At 45.8% G+C, this 16,761-nt stretch overlaps 1 protein-coding gene across 1 annotated transcript in view; it reads right to left on the bottom strand.

Moving 5' to 3' along the window:
- Nucleotides 1-3,865: 3,865 nt before the first annotated feature.
- Nucleotides 3,866-16,761, bottom strand: part of LOC114628641 (multidrug and toxin extrusion protein 2) — a 37,551-nt gene continuing 24,655 nt past the window's right edge. The window contains exons 9-17 of the mRNA XM_028776562.1: nucleotides 15,669-15,782; nucleotides 14,754-14,821; nucleotides 12,802-12,910; nucleotides 11,975-12,050; nucleotides 10,587-10,656; nucleotides 9,264-9,396; nucleotides 6,147-6,241; nucleotides 4,933-4,987; nucleotides 3,866-4,669 (exon numbers count right to left, since the gene is read on the bottom strand). Of these exons, the coding sequence (XP_028632395.1) occupies nucleotides 4,431-4,669; nucleotides 4,933-4,987; nucleotides 6,147-6,241; nucleotides 9,264-9,396; nucleotides 10,587-10,656; nucleotides 11,975-12,050; nucleotides 12,802-12,910; nucleotides 14,754-14,821; nucleotides 15,669-15,782 (959 nt within the window). The 3' untranslated portion in view covers nucleotides 3,866-4,430. The remainder of the gene's footprint in view (nucleotides 4,670-4,932; nucleotides 4,988-6,146; nucleotides 6,242-9,263; nucleotides 9,397-10,586; nucleotides 10,657-11,974; nucleotides 12,051-12,801; nucleotides 12,911-14,753; nucleotides 14,822-15,668; nucleotides 15,783-16,761) is intronic.

Here is a 16,761-nt window from a genome sequence, read left to right as displayed (position 1 = left end):
TGTAAAGCTTAGGGATTGGTGTTTGCTTGGTTGGTTGGGTTTTTGTTTTGTTTTGGGTTGGGGTTTTTTGTTTTGTTTTGTTTTTGTTTGGTTGTTTGTTTTTTCCTTGCCCCTGGTCTCGGGCTTGGGGGTCAAGTCAGGGTCAGAATGTTCTTTCCTTGGTCCTTTTACCCTACACTTCCAACATACAGAATATAAGTTGTCATCACAAAAGGGAGAGATCTGGGCACAGTGAGGAAATGCTAGGCCAAAGCAAGACTGAGACCCAGAAGGACAAACTCCAAATCCTGTAGCTCTGTGTCTGTTGTCAGAGGCCTTAGCTGAACTAGCCCTTCCAGCTTTGCTACCTGAGGTACACTTCTATATCTTGGGGTAGTTCTGCTCCCGGTGTGGAGAAGCCATGGCTCTGGTATCTCCAACATCATAGAGTCTCAGACACAATCCAGGATTCGCTTTCACAGCTTTGTGTAAAGATGTTTCAGGCTCTCCTCTATGATGCAGATAACGTTCCTTAACAGTAGAGGAAGATTCTACAGCCCCTTTATCTGTGTGTCCTTCATGACTGTAAAGGCAACTATGTGGATGACGTTGCTAAGTTTGACTTGGGACTTGAGGCGAACACTGCCACCCTTGAGTTACGTTTGTAGCGTTTTGATTTGTTGCTAATTTCTAGGAGCAGAAATGACTTTGGGCCTTTTCCTTTCACAAGTTGGAAGCTTAGCTTGGAAGATTCTTGCGCTAAGCTGGGGAGTTAAAGGAAAGCTTGTAGGGTGAAAGGCCAAATGAGAAACGTCCTGACCCTGACTTCACCCCAAACCTGAAACCAGGGCCAAAGAAAAACAAGACAAAACAAAACACCACTCCTTGAGCCTGGAATCTCACCAGTCCCTGAGCTTTAAGAGCAGAACACCCTGGAAAGCTTTACTCCCCTAGGAAACCCTGTATAAACCCTCCTTCTGCTCAGTTCCCTGCTGCTGGTAATCTCAGTCCCATGCACCGGGAATGTGAGGTGAAATCTTTTGCCAGTTTCCCCCAGCGTAGCTGTCCACCGCTGCACAGGCTCTAAAGAGGAGGTTTTTGAGGATGCCTTCAGGATTGGCCTTGGAAGTGAGTCGGAAGAGTTGATGGCTGTGGAAGAGGCTCAAATAGAGTGTGGTGGGCGTGGCTTCCAAAGGCGTGGCCTGGTGAGAACTTAAATTCCTTCCATTGGGAGGATGAGGAAAGCAACATCTTATTTCCCAGGGTAGGCAACCACTCTTCAGGGAGCCATGGGTCCCTTTCAGAACCTGCTGGGTTTCCTGAGGGGTATACTAAGGATGAAGGGGTGTGGCCTTGGGAATTTAGGCTTATAGAGAGACTCTCCTGTGTACTGTGTGGAAGCACCACCTGTCAATAAAAGCTGAGGCAGGATTAGAAGATGGGACATCTGGCAGAGAGAGAAACTCTGATAAATAGGTGTGGGAGGTTTGCCACCTGGAGTCAAAGGAAGTCAGACACATGAAACCGAGGAAAGGTAACCAGCCATGTGACAGATGTAGAATAGTGTAAATGGGTTAACTGAGTTACGAGTGAGGCAGGGAACAAGCCTAGTTTAAGGCAGAGGCGTTTATTAATAAATAACAAGCCACTGAGTCGCTGTTCAGGAACTGGGGCACGGGTGGAAAAGCCCACAGGCTGCACTGAGTGGGAGGCAAGATGGCTGTTTGTGCAGGCGATAGGCTTGGTGTCACCCAGAGGAATGTCAGCATAGTCCTCTTGGTGATGCATCTTGGCCACTGAGTTGGAAGACAGATGGCTTCCGGTAGGGCCAAAACCAGGGTCATGCTCAATAATAATCACGTTATGAGCAGTGAGGAGGCCCCTTTGTTGTGGTTAAAATTAATTGGGGGTTTCTACTCACTTTCGATCATTTAGTTCTCAAATAAAAGACACAAAACCTTTATATTTATAACAAGCCTTAACAGCTCTAGAGCTGGACAGGTGTCAGCCCTGTATGCTACTTTGTCTACTTCCCTGTCAATAACTCTGAGTTATAATTTGCCATGTTCCGCCTGGGCTGCTCCTACTCTGACTGGCCAGCCCTCATGGCCACATTCTCACGATCCATCTACCCCATGGCATCGTCTTCCTTTTTCCTTTTTCCTTTTTCCTCTCTCCTCTTCTCCTCATAACCTGTGTCTCAGACCCCAAACCCGGCAACCCAAACCCTGCCTCCCTCTCTTCTGCCTAACTGCAGGCTGTCTTTATTTAACCAATAGTTTTAAATTAAGGAGCAAGGTTATACAGCATCACTTGGTGAATGTGAGGATTTCCGCACCCCTGAGATCTCCAGCTCCTGTGGGTGGGTGGGGGTGGGGGAAGACTAGATCTTGGAGGCCAGTAATTATCATCACAACATTATTAGTAATTATTAGTAATATAGCAACAGAACAAATCTCAACACCCCTTCCCTCCAGTTGGCATCGGGTGAGGGTCATGTGGGCAGATGGGCAGGATCTGTGTGAATGCTGTGTCATTTCCAGCTCAGCTGGAGCACCCTGGTGAAGGCATCAGTTTAGCTTTTCAGGCTAACATGAAATTACCCACATGGGTCCCAGATTCTAAGACTCCATAAGGCTTACTACCAAATATCCTGAAAGCCCATGTCCCACCACATAGAACTGCTTCCATCTCTGGACACCTTAGCTTCATGTTGTGAAGGTGAAGAGTCCTTGTAACTCTGCTCTACCACTGCAGGTAAGGCCAATTGTCTCTACACAGACTCAAAGGGTCAGACATGGTTCCTTCAATCGTGAAATAGCTCCAAGGTAAATCCAGACACAGAAAAGGTTTTCTAGGGGCTGGGAGAAAGAGGCTTGACCACCATCTTGATAAACTAGAGTGTCTTTGTAGGTTGAGGAAATGCTTTGCAACTTGGCAAGACCATGACTGCATGCTTGCACTGAATGCTGCTGAGGTCCACACTAACAAGTGATGCACGTTATATGGTCTAAATTAACCTCAAAATATTTTATCCTATTCCGTAAGGCAGTTATACTATTTTCTATTGTTGCTTTGATAATGTAAGTCATTATCCCCATAAACTCACTATCTATTATGGATTTCTTTGTCAGCTTCTCAGAGAGGGCTGATGATCCTGGGTTGTCTTCTCATCCTCAAGAGAGTGAATCAAATAAGCAAAAGGGGGAGCTGGCTCCCTGGCAGATGCAATAGCATTTGCTGAGGACCGTGTGCTAAAGGCTTAGTCCCCAGTCCAGTTCTAGGGGACACTGGGGAAACTCTAAGAGGTGGGGCCTAGTGGGAGGTTGACCAGTCACTGGGAACCTGACCACGAATGGGATTGTAGTAGCCCAGACTCTTTCTTTTTCTTTGGCTCCAGGTCATGAAGAGAACTTCTTCTGCTCTAACACAGACTCCCCAGGACAATGTTGCAGCTGACCATGGGCTGAAGCTTCCTAAACAAATTAAATGTTGTTTCGTTATCTACTGACCACTCTGGCTGAATGTAGTCATGGAGGCTGAGGAACACTGTGGGCTTTGCACCCCCACCCTGGGTACCTTGGGAACTTTGTGTTGGGGATGCCGGATATTCTTTTGTTGTCTTAGTGTATAATTTTAAAAACCTTTTATCTTAGATTTGACCAAATTTTCTAGATTAGACTATAAAAATGTCTTTTCTGGAAAGTGAAACCAAACCAAAGCATTGTCGGAACCAAGGAGCAATAAATAAATAAATAAATAAATAAATATCCATATATTTCCTTTCTAATTAATAAGAAAATTACCACGAAAATTTGTTTAAGGGTAAAAACCTAAAAGTTGCTTTTTATAATAACGTTCTGTTCCCAAATACTCTCAGCACACATTTTAGGTTGTAAGTATTTATTTTACAAATGCTTTCTGTGGCACAGTTCCCAGACAGAGCTAGAACAGGTACCTGATGTTCACTCATCGCGAGAACGAAGCAGCAGAGGATGCTCGGGAGAGTGAAGCACGTTTGCAGGAGGGAAAATCAAGCTGACGGATTTGGAAACCATGATAAAGTCAATGGAGAAAAGCATTCTTACCAGCAGAGCGTCTGGGGTCTGGGAGTGCTCAGTGTTAGAGTATTCGCCTAGGGTGTGCTGAGGCCCTCGGGTTGCATCCCCTGCACCCCTCCCCAAAATCTGGATAGCCATTTATTTATTCATCTGTTCATTGTCCCATCCCCCCACCCTAGTGCTGAACATCAAACAAGGGCCTTGCACACACTAGGCACATCTGCTGCTCCTTTCATGACCAGCAGTATAATGGGGCAGTGTCACAGCACAGCTAGGGACGCGCTCACTGGCAGCTTTTCTACCCACAGCTGAGAGAGTGACAAGCTCACAGCCACATGCAGGACATGGCACACAGACATCACCAGTCCACAGACTAGGGACAGTCCTATCTTAGCCACTGTCATTGAAAACTCGTACTACAATCCCTACAATGAGGACAGCAATACAAACGGTCAGAGCCATTCCACGATAGACAATCAGCTGTCTCCCCGTCAAGACCTCCCCAACGGTGGGCACTGTGCACTGGCTGGTTTCTTCTACTACCAGCTGGCCGGTCTGGCTCTCTGGTCTGATGATATCAGGCAAAATCACTCCTCTGTCGGTAACTTCTCTTTCCAAGATGGGCAGATCTGTTTGAAGAAAGCAGTTGGGACACTCACTTTGTCACTGTGGTATTAAAAAATGACCCTCAATCATCAGCATTTTTTACGTGAAAAATTTTATATTAAAAACACATTTTAACAGGAGAGTTCAGAGTTGATCTGACAAATTATGGCTGAGAACATTTTTATTACTACAAGAGCAGGAGCTTGTGAACTCAACCTCTCTGGCCAAACTGAGTTTCAGACTTTATAAAACAGAAATAGAACTGTAAAGATAGGGGGTCCATTACCTGCTGGGGTGGGTATCATCTCTTTGTTGCTTTTTAACCCAGCTCGAACTTGTGCCTAAAAACAAGGCTACATGAGTAAACGAAGTGTAAGTCAAGCCAAAGCATATCTTTATGTTTAAACTTCAACTCAAGTCTAGTGCTGAAAGTCTATAATCTCAGAAACAGCCTTCCCTGGCCATGAAAATGTCACATGACATGCTAAGAGACAATACCAGAAAATGGCTGCTCTTGTCCCAATGCCCCGTTGGCAGCATTAATGGAAAAACTGGGGGTTTAACATGCTTGCACTTATGCCTTTCCTGTCTCCAAACACAAACAAAAGGACCAAGATCTAAAGATAAATGACATCACCATCTAAAAGCTAGTTTACTGACCAAGTCAACATCCTTTATTAAAATTTATGTATATGGATGTTTTGCCTGCAAGTATGTCTGAGGGCCATGTGCATGCAGTACCCATGGAGGCCAGAAGATGGCACTGGATCCCCTGGAACTGGTATTACAACTGGCAGTTGTGAGCTACCATGCAGGTGCTGCGAACCAAACAGGGATTCTCTAGAAGAGCAGTCAGTTCTCTTAACCACCAAGCCCCTAGTCCATATTCCGTTTATTCTATTCCCTCAACAGGTCAACATGAACTGAAAAAACACACAATCCATCACCATTAGGCAGAGCCAGGGGGATCAGAAAAGGAAAGGGTGCTGGCCCAAACTCCTGAGCTCACCTCCTGTCAAGAGTCCTTCCTCTTGCCCGCCAACCTGTCTTACATTAGGCCTCACCACAACGAGATGAGCTCTCAATCTCTGCTCACATGCTCATGTGGGTCACCACCCCGGCCCACATGTCCCACAAATCACAAATACTCAACACGTTACTTCTTTGTAAGAACACAACCAAATATATTTTTAATTGAAGTCTTAAAAAAAAAAGCTAATTAGCATAAACAGGAAACTATTTTACAGAAACACGAAAGCATTTTGAAGACGATTCCTGCTTTCTTTGTTTTAAGCTGAATCCTGTGGTCAGAAGACACTGGTCAACTCTAATTAAGAGAAACTATCTTCCTGTCTCCTTTCACCTTCTGAATAGTTAGGGTGGTTCACAATGCACTGCCTCAAAACTGATGGGACTCTATTTACCATTTCATCCTGGAAGATGCCTTATCAGTGACGGATCAAGTATCGATGCATTTTACAGAGACATGAAGCTTGTTACCTGCTCTGCCACTCTGTTCCAGTTTGTCTTCAGGATGTAGATTAAATAGGAAAGGGCTTGGAAGAAGACACAGACTATCAGTCCAGCCCAGAGGCCTGCAGACACAAAACGAGCATCGGAAATCAGTTCCGTTCCCATGATCATTAAAATTCTTTCTTAATAACTCAGGATCCATGGAGCAAAATTTCAGTTAAATTAACTTCTCAAAAATTTCAGATAAACATGGAGCAGAGAAGACTGAAGTCTGCCTGTGATCTATCAGAAACACTAAAGGGACGAGATGACAAGCAAGGAACCAAACAGGAAATGTCAGGAGCGGTAGGGATGTGACAGACACTCTCTGGTCGCTGGTGAAAACCTGCAGTGGACTCTGAGTGAGTGGCCAGGTGTCTTCTGAGGTGAGAGCAGCAGCGGGTGAGGAACCAGCCTGGGGAAGGTCCAGGCCAGCAGTACAGACGGAGGCAGGAGGAGCCTGCTGCAGGAAGACGCCAGTGTGGGAGCCCCACAGAGAGACCACGTAGGAAATGACAAGGTAGGAGAAGGTGGTGGAGGACACGAAAGCCATAGGAGGAAACAGGAGTCACTATTTACCCATGGTAATGGGGACGCATGAAAGGGTTTCAGACTGCTGTACACATGGATAAGTGTGAGACCTGGTATTTTCAAAAGCTTGCTTTGAAGCCAGGCATGGTGGCTCATACTTACAATCCTAGCATTCAGGAGGCTAAAGCAGGAAGATAATGGTTCAAGGTGACCCTGAGAGTCACAGTAAGTTCCAAGCCAGTCTGGGATAGAGTGAAAGTGTCAAAAAAAAAAAAAAAGGAAGGAAGGAAGGAAGGAAAGGGGAATTACAGAGAAGTAGCAGCTTGCTTGGAAGACATTCCTCTAACTGTTACATGAAAATATAGAAACTTGGGGAATACACAGATGGCTCAGGGGTTAAGAGCACTTCCTGTTCTTGCAGAAGACCCAGGTTTGGTTCCCAGTACCCACATGGTGGTTCACAACTGTCTATAACTCCAGTTCCAAAGATTCAATGCCCTCTTCTGGCATCCACAGGCACTGCACACACATATATTCAGGTACACACATACTAAATAAATAAACCTTAAAAAATATTGAGACCCTAAGAGCTCCATGAAAAAATAGGTATAAGAAGAAACGATTAAAGATGTTTTTATGTGCATCAGTGGCTTGCTTGAATGTAAGTGCAATGCCCGAAGAGGACAGAAGAGGGTGCTAAATCACTCTAGAGCTGGAGTTACAGCAGTCACTGCAGAGCAAGCTGTGCAGAGTTGGGGTGCACTGAAGTCGGGACTAAGTCTCCCAATTCATTTGTCAGCAGTTTGCTGAAATTGATTCTCGCATTTGCTCCTGTAAAAACATTAAGCAAAAGCTAGAGTGATCCTTATGGATGAGATGTAGACGGCACGATAGTGTATGTCCTTAAATGTCATGATTCCGTTCCTAGGAACTGTTCAAGAACGTGTTAGTGGTGCATATGTGTTGGGTGATCCTCACCCTGTGCTTTGTAAGCAGGAGCCATTCAATGCCTACTCCCAAAGACGAAGCTCAGAGGTAGCACATAGCACATCTCCTCTGCCAGCTGTAATTTCATGCTTTGCAGAGAAATGGGAGGGGGAATACCATTTGTTACATGATAAAAATGTGCTGGTTGGACACAGAACGGGAAGAGTGATTTCCATACGTATCATCGCTGTCTTGAAGTTCTCTAACTAGACTTTTAAGAACAGTTCTGAGGACATAGCCCAGGGTGTCGTGCGTGGTCGGCATCCCCAGATCCAACTGCACTATTTTTAATATGAAATAAAATGTATTGTTACTAAAAGAAATATATAGCAAATGAAAACATGAATATATATAACACATATAAAACTTTTAAATTACTTTGCACAATTCTACAGATTTTGAACCTCAATAAAACATTTCTAAGAAACAGCTTCATGGAAGAATTCTACAAAAATAAATAATTCTTATCTTACATAGCTTGCATTGGGGTGTACCAAAAAAATTGAACCGATCTCATGAAGTAAGCAATGTATGTAAATAATATTACTATTATCTCTGACAAGGGCTGAGAGTATGTCTCCATGGTAGAACATTCACCTGGCCAGTAGCTCAAGCATGCACACCCAACCAAAACCACCTTAAATAAAACCACAGTGAATCACAAAATTCACATAAAACAGTAATATAAAAATCTCGCAGTTCAATTAGTATATCATAGTCAAGATGATTATGAGGAAGACAATATCCCCCCTTCAATATTTCATCTAAGGTTAAATATTACACTAAAAGGAGCATTTGTCAAATCTGCAGACATTTTTGTTAAAAAGATTCAATGAAACAGATTCCACAGTCAGTTTTTAACATTTTTAATTTATTTGTGTGTATGGTTACATATGATTGTGCATGTAACCATGTGTATATATAGTTGTGTCTGTCTGGTTGTATGTTTATGAATATGTGTACACACAGTGGTGTATATAGGACTGTGTGCATGTATGATTGTGTGTATATGATTATGTGTGTATGTGAGTGTGTGTACATGATTGTGCATGTATGAGTATGCAGGTGCTTATGTGTGTGATTATGTATGTATGGTTATGTGTATGCTTGTGCACATATATATATTATTGTGTGTGTGTGTAACTGTATATGGGTGTATAATGCGTGTGTAAGAGTGTGGATACACATGCTTTGAGGTCAGAGGACAACTTTTAGGAGTTGGTTCTCTCCTTTGACAGTGGATTCCAGGGACTGATCAAAGTGATGAGTTCATGGCAGGCACTTTTACCCACTAAGCCACCTCACCAGCCTTCCACAGACACTTCTTAAACACGACTTAAGCCATATGCACACATGCACACTGCAACCCCAAATCCATTGTGCCCTTTAGTGGAGAAACACTAGGAGCGCCATGAAGTCATGGAAACCAGTAATTCCACAGTCCCACGAGTGCTCACTGCAGCTGCAGCAGGCTCCATGCAGGGATGCCTCAGAACAACTTTCCAGTCAACTGCTTTACATCTCAAGTGATTTATTTTCCTGCAACAGTGAGATCTGGGGTGGATCGCTAAGGGATCAAACACATACCTATTATCCCAAGTTTCGCAGCAAACATCAGTGACACTCCGATAGGAAAACCAAGCCCGTAGTAACCAATGGCGTTCAGGACAGCACCTATTTTCTGTTTTCCTGTACCTCTCAGGACCCCGCCACAGGTGCCCTGCAGGGAGGAAACCGACAGCAGCACTGCAGTCAGGCACCTGCTCATCACATCGAGTTCAGAGCACAGTGTTGCTGCCCCATAGACCAAGCTGTCCCCAAAGCAGACACCACAGACAGGATGAAGGGAAACGTCCTGTTTCAAAAACCGTTGAGAAAAGTACACAGCAGCTGTTGTTGAAGAACTGTCAGGTCATGGGCTGGACGCTGTGAACTTGACACTATCTAGAGTCGTCTAGAAAGAGAGAACCTCAACTGAGGAATCGACTCTATCACATTGGCCTGTGGGCATGTCTATTAGGACATTTTCTTGATCAGTGACTGATGTGGGAGGGACCAGCCCACCATGGGCAGCGTCAACCCCAGGAAGGTGGTCCCTGGTTGTATAGGCAGGACCATGGGAAGAGAGCAAGGCAGTAAGCAGTGCTTCTCCATAGTCTCTACTTCAGTTCCTACCTCCAGGTTTCTACCTGAAGCTCCTGCCTTGGCTTCTTTAAAAGGACTGTGATTTGGGATATGTAAGTCAAATAAACCCTTTCCTCCCCAACTTGCTTTTGGTTGAAGATTCTGTCACAGCAACAGACAGGTGACATTATTTAAATTTCTGACTATCTCAACTGCTTACAGTTGTTTTACAAAGTCACATATTGTCTGAAAAGTTAAAGGCGTCAATGATGACACCTCAGCAGGAAAGTGTGGGAGTAACTGGAGACCACCCACAGAGGGTGGGTGTCTCTGTCATCGCTCTCATCACTATCATGCTCACCACCCCGTCTTCAGGGTGATGTGGAGAAAGTGGAGGAAAGCCCACAGGGATAGAAGCCAAATGACAATGACCTGGGGGTGAGGCCACAGAGAATAATTGTACATACTGAGAATAAGCCTCCAAGGATGGTTCTGGAGTGTAGCCTAAAGGGTCTTAAAACACCCACAGGTCCACAGAAGACAGGCCCAGGAAGAGACTCTCTGGTGGTCAGTGTTAGCTCATCATCACTGGCCTGGAAGTGTACAGCAGCCACCAAGCCATTGGGTCACCACATCACTGAAGGCATTCGGTGTAGAGAGGAGGGGGAGGACCAGGAGGACCCTTGACCTTCACTCCAAACATCAGATCACACACATTCGATTTTCAGATAAACAAGCTTGGAACATTTTCCACACACACCAGAGTGAAAATCGCTGCATACTCACAGCAAGTGCATCGAAGAGATGGAAGGGAGCGAAAATGGGCATCACTTGACTCACGAGGGAAATTATGTCCCTGTTACAGGAGAAGGACAGTAGTCAGTGACTTAAATACATCTGGGTCAGCAAGATGGCTCAGCTGGCAACGGTGCTGTCGGCTGAGCCCGATGGCCTGAGTTCTACCCCCAGGATTCGCATGAAAAGAGAGAATCAACTCCTGTACTGCCTCGTTTTGTGCCAACTTGACACAAGCTGGAGTTATCACAGAGAAAGGAGCTGCTCTTGAGGAAATGCTTCCATGAGATCCGGCTGTAAGACATTTTCTCAGTTAGTGAACAAGCGTGGAAGGGCCCATTGCGGGTGGCGCCATCCTGGGCTGGTAGTCCTGGGTTCTATAGGAAAGCAAGCTGAGCAAGCCAGTATGCAGCACTCCTCCATGGCCTCAACATCCGCTCCTGTGTCCAAGTTCCTGCGCTGTGTGAGTTCCTGTCCTGACTTCCTTTGGTGATGAACAGCCATGTGGAAGTGTAAGCTGAATAAACCCTTTCCTCCCTAACTTGCTCCTTGGTCATGATGTTTTGTGCAGGAATACAAACCCTGACTAAGACAACTCCATAAGTTGTATGCTGACCTCTATACATACATACATACATACATACATACATACATACATACATACATACACACACCACTACATTTTAAAATCACAAGGCATGCATACTTTACATTTTTTTGCAAATTAAGTATATGATAAAAATCATACTAATTCAAATTTTATTAATAAATAGAATTTCTGACACTATGAGGATATTTTCTTCTTTTAAAAAAAATTAATTATTTTGAGACAGAGTCTCACTAAGTTGTCCAAGTTGGCCTTGAACTTACCTTCCTGTCCCTGTTGACTGAATAACTGCAGGTTATTATAGGCAGGTCTGGGCCACTAGGCCTGATAATGGTCCATGTTGTTCAACAGACAAGTTCTTATACTTAAATAATTATGTAATTGTTGTTACAGAAAATGCAATAAAAGTGAAGATTGAGTCTGTGATTTTTGCAAACATGGCCTCAAATGAAGAGTTGGCCACCACAAACTGCCCTGGCCCATGACGTGCTGGCCCATGACGTGCCTGTGGGGGATGAGACTAACCTAAGTGCTGTCTTCTGTTTCTCAGAGCAAAACTCCACTCAGACCTGATGAGTGGCATGGGTACTGGAAGAGTGGGGTGGATTTGGATGGGTTTGCACCATTCAAACTTGTTTCTCCTCTGTGCCTACCTCTCCTCTTGGCTGTGCTACAGGCTTTCGTGTGGCGTGGAGGGCAATGCTCCCTCACAAACAGAAGCATGCAGGAACGAAAGCATCAGAGCAAAGACAGTTTCTGGATGACCACCTACTTGTCGTTGGTGAAGACGTAGGCAACCACATCCTTCAAGGCTGCGAGCAGAATTCCCACCAGGAGCGCACAGACACCTGGGAAACACAGAAGGAGTCACAGGAAGCAACAGTTCTCCAGAACATGACAATGCTTCTCAGGGGAGATTTGTGTCAGTTAGTCAAGAAATGTAAGAATGCAGCTGGGCTCAGGGACACCATGCACCTGCAGTCCCAGCTGTGTGGGAAATTGGGGCCGAAGGATGATACTTAACCTTGTGACCTGGGCATTCACAACCAGCCTGGGCAACATGGTGAGACTCTGTCTCAAAATCAGTGTTACAGTGTAAATACTCGATCTTTTTTACTGTCTATGAAAAACCCAGCTAAGACCTGCTGTTCTCCATTCCTTCTAAGGGAGCCTGTTATCTAGAGCTGGACCCTTGGGAACATGAGGCTTACATTGTCATTACATGTTTTTGTCTAATACTCAGGGTGAAATTTCATTCCCAAGGTGACTGAATCACGAGGGCTTTTTGGCCAGGCTTGGGACAGGTGTTTTCTGAAAAGCAGTTGGTTCCCCTTTTCCACTTCCTGCTCTCTTACCACATGAATTCACCCTGTTCCTCCCTTCAAAGCAACGTAACATTGAGCAGATCTTGGAAGCTGAGAGCAGATTTCACCAGATAGCCAGACCTGGCGGTACCTTGATCTTGGGCTTTCCAGCCCTAAATGCTGCAAGCAATAAACTTTGTTCTTAATGAATCTACCCATCTCAGATATTGTGTTGTGGAAGCACAGACTCAGACATTACACTAAATTGAGTACGGACTTGAGGGGTGCTGCTCACCAGCACACAGAAGAACAGTGGTACAGGAGCACCGGGCCTGGTCAGCATTCCCTGCCCCCAGAGCATTGCCCACTCGGACACTGGCAGCCACACCAAAGCCAAAGGGCACCTGGGAATTAGCAGTTATAGTCACAGTTTAAAAAAAAAAAAAGGAACGGAAGCCTACATGTTAACTAAAAGCAATTGACAGATGGTAGGTGGAAAGACATTATTGGTTATTTAGTTCAAGGAGGGGCTTGTATTGTGCACACACACAGGGAGAAGCCAGAGGTCAACCTCAGACACGCATCCTTGAGAGCTGCCCACCTTGCTTAGGGGTCTCTTATTGGGACCTAAAGCTCATCATTGTCCCCACCTCCCTGCCTCGGGGATTACAAGTGCAGCCACCTGCCTGACTTTTGATGCGCTGTGTTCTTCCCCTCTGTGACAACTGGGCCTCAGGAAGCATGTCTCCTCAGCTCCCCCTCCTCCCCTTCCTACAGTCAGTCCTTTGATCCAGAGCCCTCATTCCAGAGGTCTCCTGTGACCCAGAGCCACAGCCAGCAGCCTCGCCACCTCCACTGTCCCATCCTTCTCTCCTAGCTCCCTCTACATGCTTCTCTTGGTCTTCTTCCTTCTGTCCTGTTTTCCTCTGGGCTTGTGGCTCAGAGTCCTAGTCCTGCCTTCTGCATACCAGGCCTGCTCTTAGACAGTCTTCTTCTGTATTCCAAGATGAGCGACCACTTCCTTTTTATCACTTCTATATTTATTTATTATTGAGGCAAGAACTCATGTAGCCCGCACTCTGTCTGATGCTGACAATTGATCCCAGGGCTTCAGGTGTGATAAGGGTTCTATCAGCTGAACTATACACACTCCTGCCCTCATTTTTATGATTAAAAAGGGGTGGAGGTATCCAAAATGGATCATAATCCTTTTGCCCAGATGGCCTCTGTGATCTTTATGAAACAGGCAACCAGAGTACCTTGTAGTACCTGGAGCCTGTGCTGATCTGATTCTCATTTTGCATTCTGCAGCCACACTCTGCCTCCCCCTTCCCCTCCCTGTCCCCTCCCCATCCCCTTCCCCACCCTGTCCCCTCCCCATCCCCTTCCCCACCCCTGCCCCCATCCTCTTCTCCCTTCCTCAGTAGCCTCCTAGTCCCTCACCTGCTGCTTCACCCTCCCTCCACCCTTTCTCTTAGCAACCCCTGCATCAGCACCAAGTAGTATCTCTGCACAGAGACTCTGTCCAGGTTCCAAAGTGGGCTGCTAACCCTGGGCTCCCCAGGCTAGCTGCTCTCATTCAGTCAGTCAGCTTAAACTAGGAAACAGAAAAATACTTCCAGCTACCCCATTTAAAAGGTTTGGTGCATTTTAGACCTTGTTTTGCCTTTTTTTTTTTTTTAATGTTTTGAGACAAGATTTCTCTGTGTAACAGCCCTGTCTGTCCTGGATTCCATTTGTAGACCAGGCTGGCCTTGAACTCACAGAGATCTGCCTGCCTCTGTCTCCCAAGTGCTGGGATTAAAGGCATATACCACCATGTCTGGTCCCTGTTTGCTTTTTTACTAGCTTGTAATACACAGGTGAGATTCTGAGATACTCATGTCTCTTGTTCTATCTCCTGACCAGACCACAGGCCAGAGGAGGAGAGGATCTGATCCCTCACACTGGAAACCCAGGCCCAGCAGCAACTTCACACTGGTTAACTGAATCCGCCAGACTTTCTGCTGTCTGATGCACAGGGCCTTGTTCAGTCTTCACTTGCAATGGGTAGCTACAGTTTCCTCTCAGTTGTATGCACAAAATTTGAAGCACAGAGAATTAGGTGAGGAGCCCATGCCACACCATGGGAGACAATATGGTCAGAACCAGGTCCCCCTTCCTCCTTCTCCTTACCTCTGTTAAATGTAATGACAATGGTCCATGAGTTTTATACAAAAAAGGTACAAAGTGTCCTCATGTTCTTACCATGTAGGCGACAGAAGCTAGTTCATAGATGACAGCCTGGGCTCCCAGTTCTGTCACATTAACAAGGCCTGAAACAGCAACTCAGACAATACAAGTCAGACAGGTGACCGGAGGAACCATTTTCTTTATGAAACTAGAACACATATATATTTATATATAGATCTCTCTCTCTCTCTCTCTCTCTCTCTCTCTCTCTCTCTCTCTCTCTCTGTGTGTGTGTGTGTGTGTGTGTGTGTGTCTGCAACTGTACTACTTTGTCTCCAGCTTCTAGTCCATATTTTCATTTAAGAGAAGCCAAGAAGAGCCCAGAAGCAAAAACCCTAGGCATTTCTTCCTGGCAAGTTGCCAAGACTCTTGGGCATGGTAAGTGAGGTGCTCACTTTACAAACCCCTGCTCCATTAGGGTAAACACCGTGAGGACCAAAGTCGGGTAAGGTGAGGTTCCTGGGTGGCAGGGGTCTCGGAGTCAAGTGGTACAAAGGGGAACAGGACTAGCTTTTGGGACAACTGAAGGAGGCAGTGCCCACAGTAGGTCACTGCTGCTGTCTGAGCTATAAACATTACCAGAAACAAGACCAAAATAAGTACAGGTCTGGCAGAAACACGGGTCACAGCTGACACACCGCTAAACTCAGTGGGAAGCCTGGCAAATCCAGTGACCGAACAGGGTGGTCAGAGAGTCAGGACAGCTGGGCTGGGGACTTTGTCATCCCATCCCATGAGCCTCCCTTTCCTTGTTCACAGAACACAGGAGGACATAGCAGAGTGAGAGCCATGCTCGCGCATGCGCTGATGGCTGGCTGCAGGTTCATGCCTGCAAGCCCCTACGAGTACCCCAAAGAAGCTTCCACTTCTGGGAAGCCTCTGAGCTGTGGCTGCCCAGACTAGATGCAGGTTCCCCTGGTACAGACAGACCTGCAAGGAAGGTCCCAATCTCGAAGGTCCACCACTCGATGCACACCATGAACATACTGGGGATGGCCAGGCGCGTGTAGGAGCTCCACTCCTGGAAGCACTCCCTTGTCCACCCTGGAGAACAGGCAAGAAAGTTGGTGTGTGCACTGTGTAACAGCCACTGCCTCTCACACAGAACGGGAGACAAGGGTGCTGGTTCTCCAGCAGGGTACGGGGTGTCAGGGAAGACCACAGCTTGAGAGGGAAGGAACCAAACTGGCCATGTGAGAACCTGTCTCCAAAACCAAATGTATAAACAAACACCCACAGTGAGTTATCAGCAAGCACTTAACAGGCTGACCATCAGCAGCACCCCTCCCCCCACAGCAAAGATGGCAGAAAATAGCAAAGACCCACAGATATAGAGAAGTGGAAATCTTAAGTACTGTTATTGCGAACATAAAAACGAACAGATTCCTCTAGAAATGAATGATGAAGTCCCTACATGAGTCAGCAGTTTGGGTTATTTTGTCTTTCTTTCTTTCTTCCTTCCTTCCTTTCTTTCATTCATTCTTTTTTCTTCTTCTGTGTACTGAGCCAAAATTGAAATGGAATTTAGGTCACTTTGTATGTTCCTTCACAGGAGCCCAGAGTACTGGATAGCTCTATGTCAACTTAACACAAGCTAAAGTCATTCGGGAGGAAGGACCCTCAATTAAGATAAGGTTGGAGACAAGTCTGTATGGTATTTTTTTTATTTAATTTTATTCTATGTGCACTGGTGTGAGGGTATCAGATTCCCTTGAACTGGAGATGCAGACAGGTGTGAGCCGCCATGTGGGTGCTGGGAACTGAACCCAGATCCTCTGGAAGAGCAGCCAGTGCTCTTAGCTGCTAAGCCATCTCTCCGGACCCTCTGATTTACTTTATTCTTCTCTCATAGATTACATCCTGCCTGCAACTTCCCCTTTCTCCACGCCTCTCGGTCCAGTCCCCTCCCCTCTCTCTCAGATCCCCTTTCCTCCTTGTTTTCTAAAGAAAAAAAAAAGAGCCTCCAGGGGTGGATATCTCAGGGGTGGATGTCCCAGGGGTGGATATCCCAGGGGTGGATATC

This window comes from Grammomys surdaster, unplaced genomic scaffold, assembly GCF_004785775.1.
Source record: "Grammomys surdaster isolate TR1022 unplaced genomic scaffold, NIH_TR_1.0 270, whole genome shotgun sequence".
Lineage (NCBI taxonomy): Eukaryota > Metazoa > Chordata > Mammalia > Rodentia > Muridae > Grammomys > Grammomys surdaster.
This window is presented reverse-complemented; position numbering and strand designations above follow the sequence as displayed.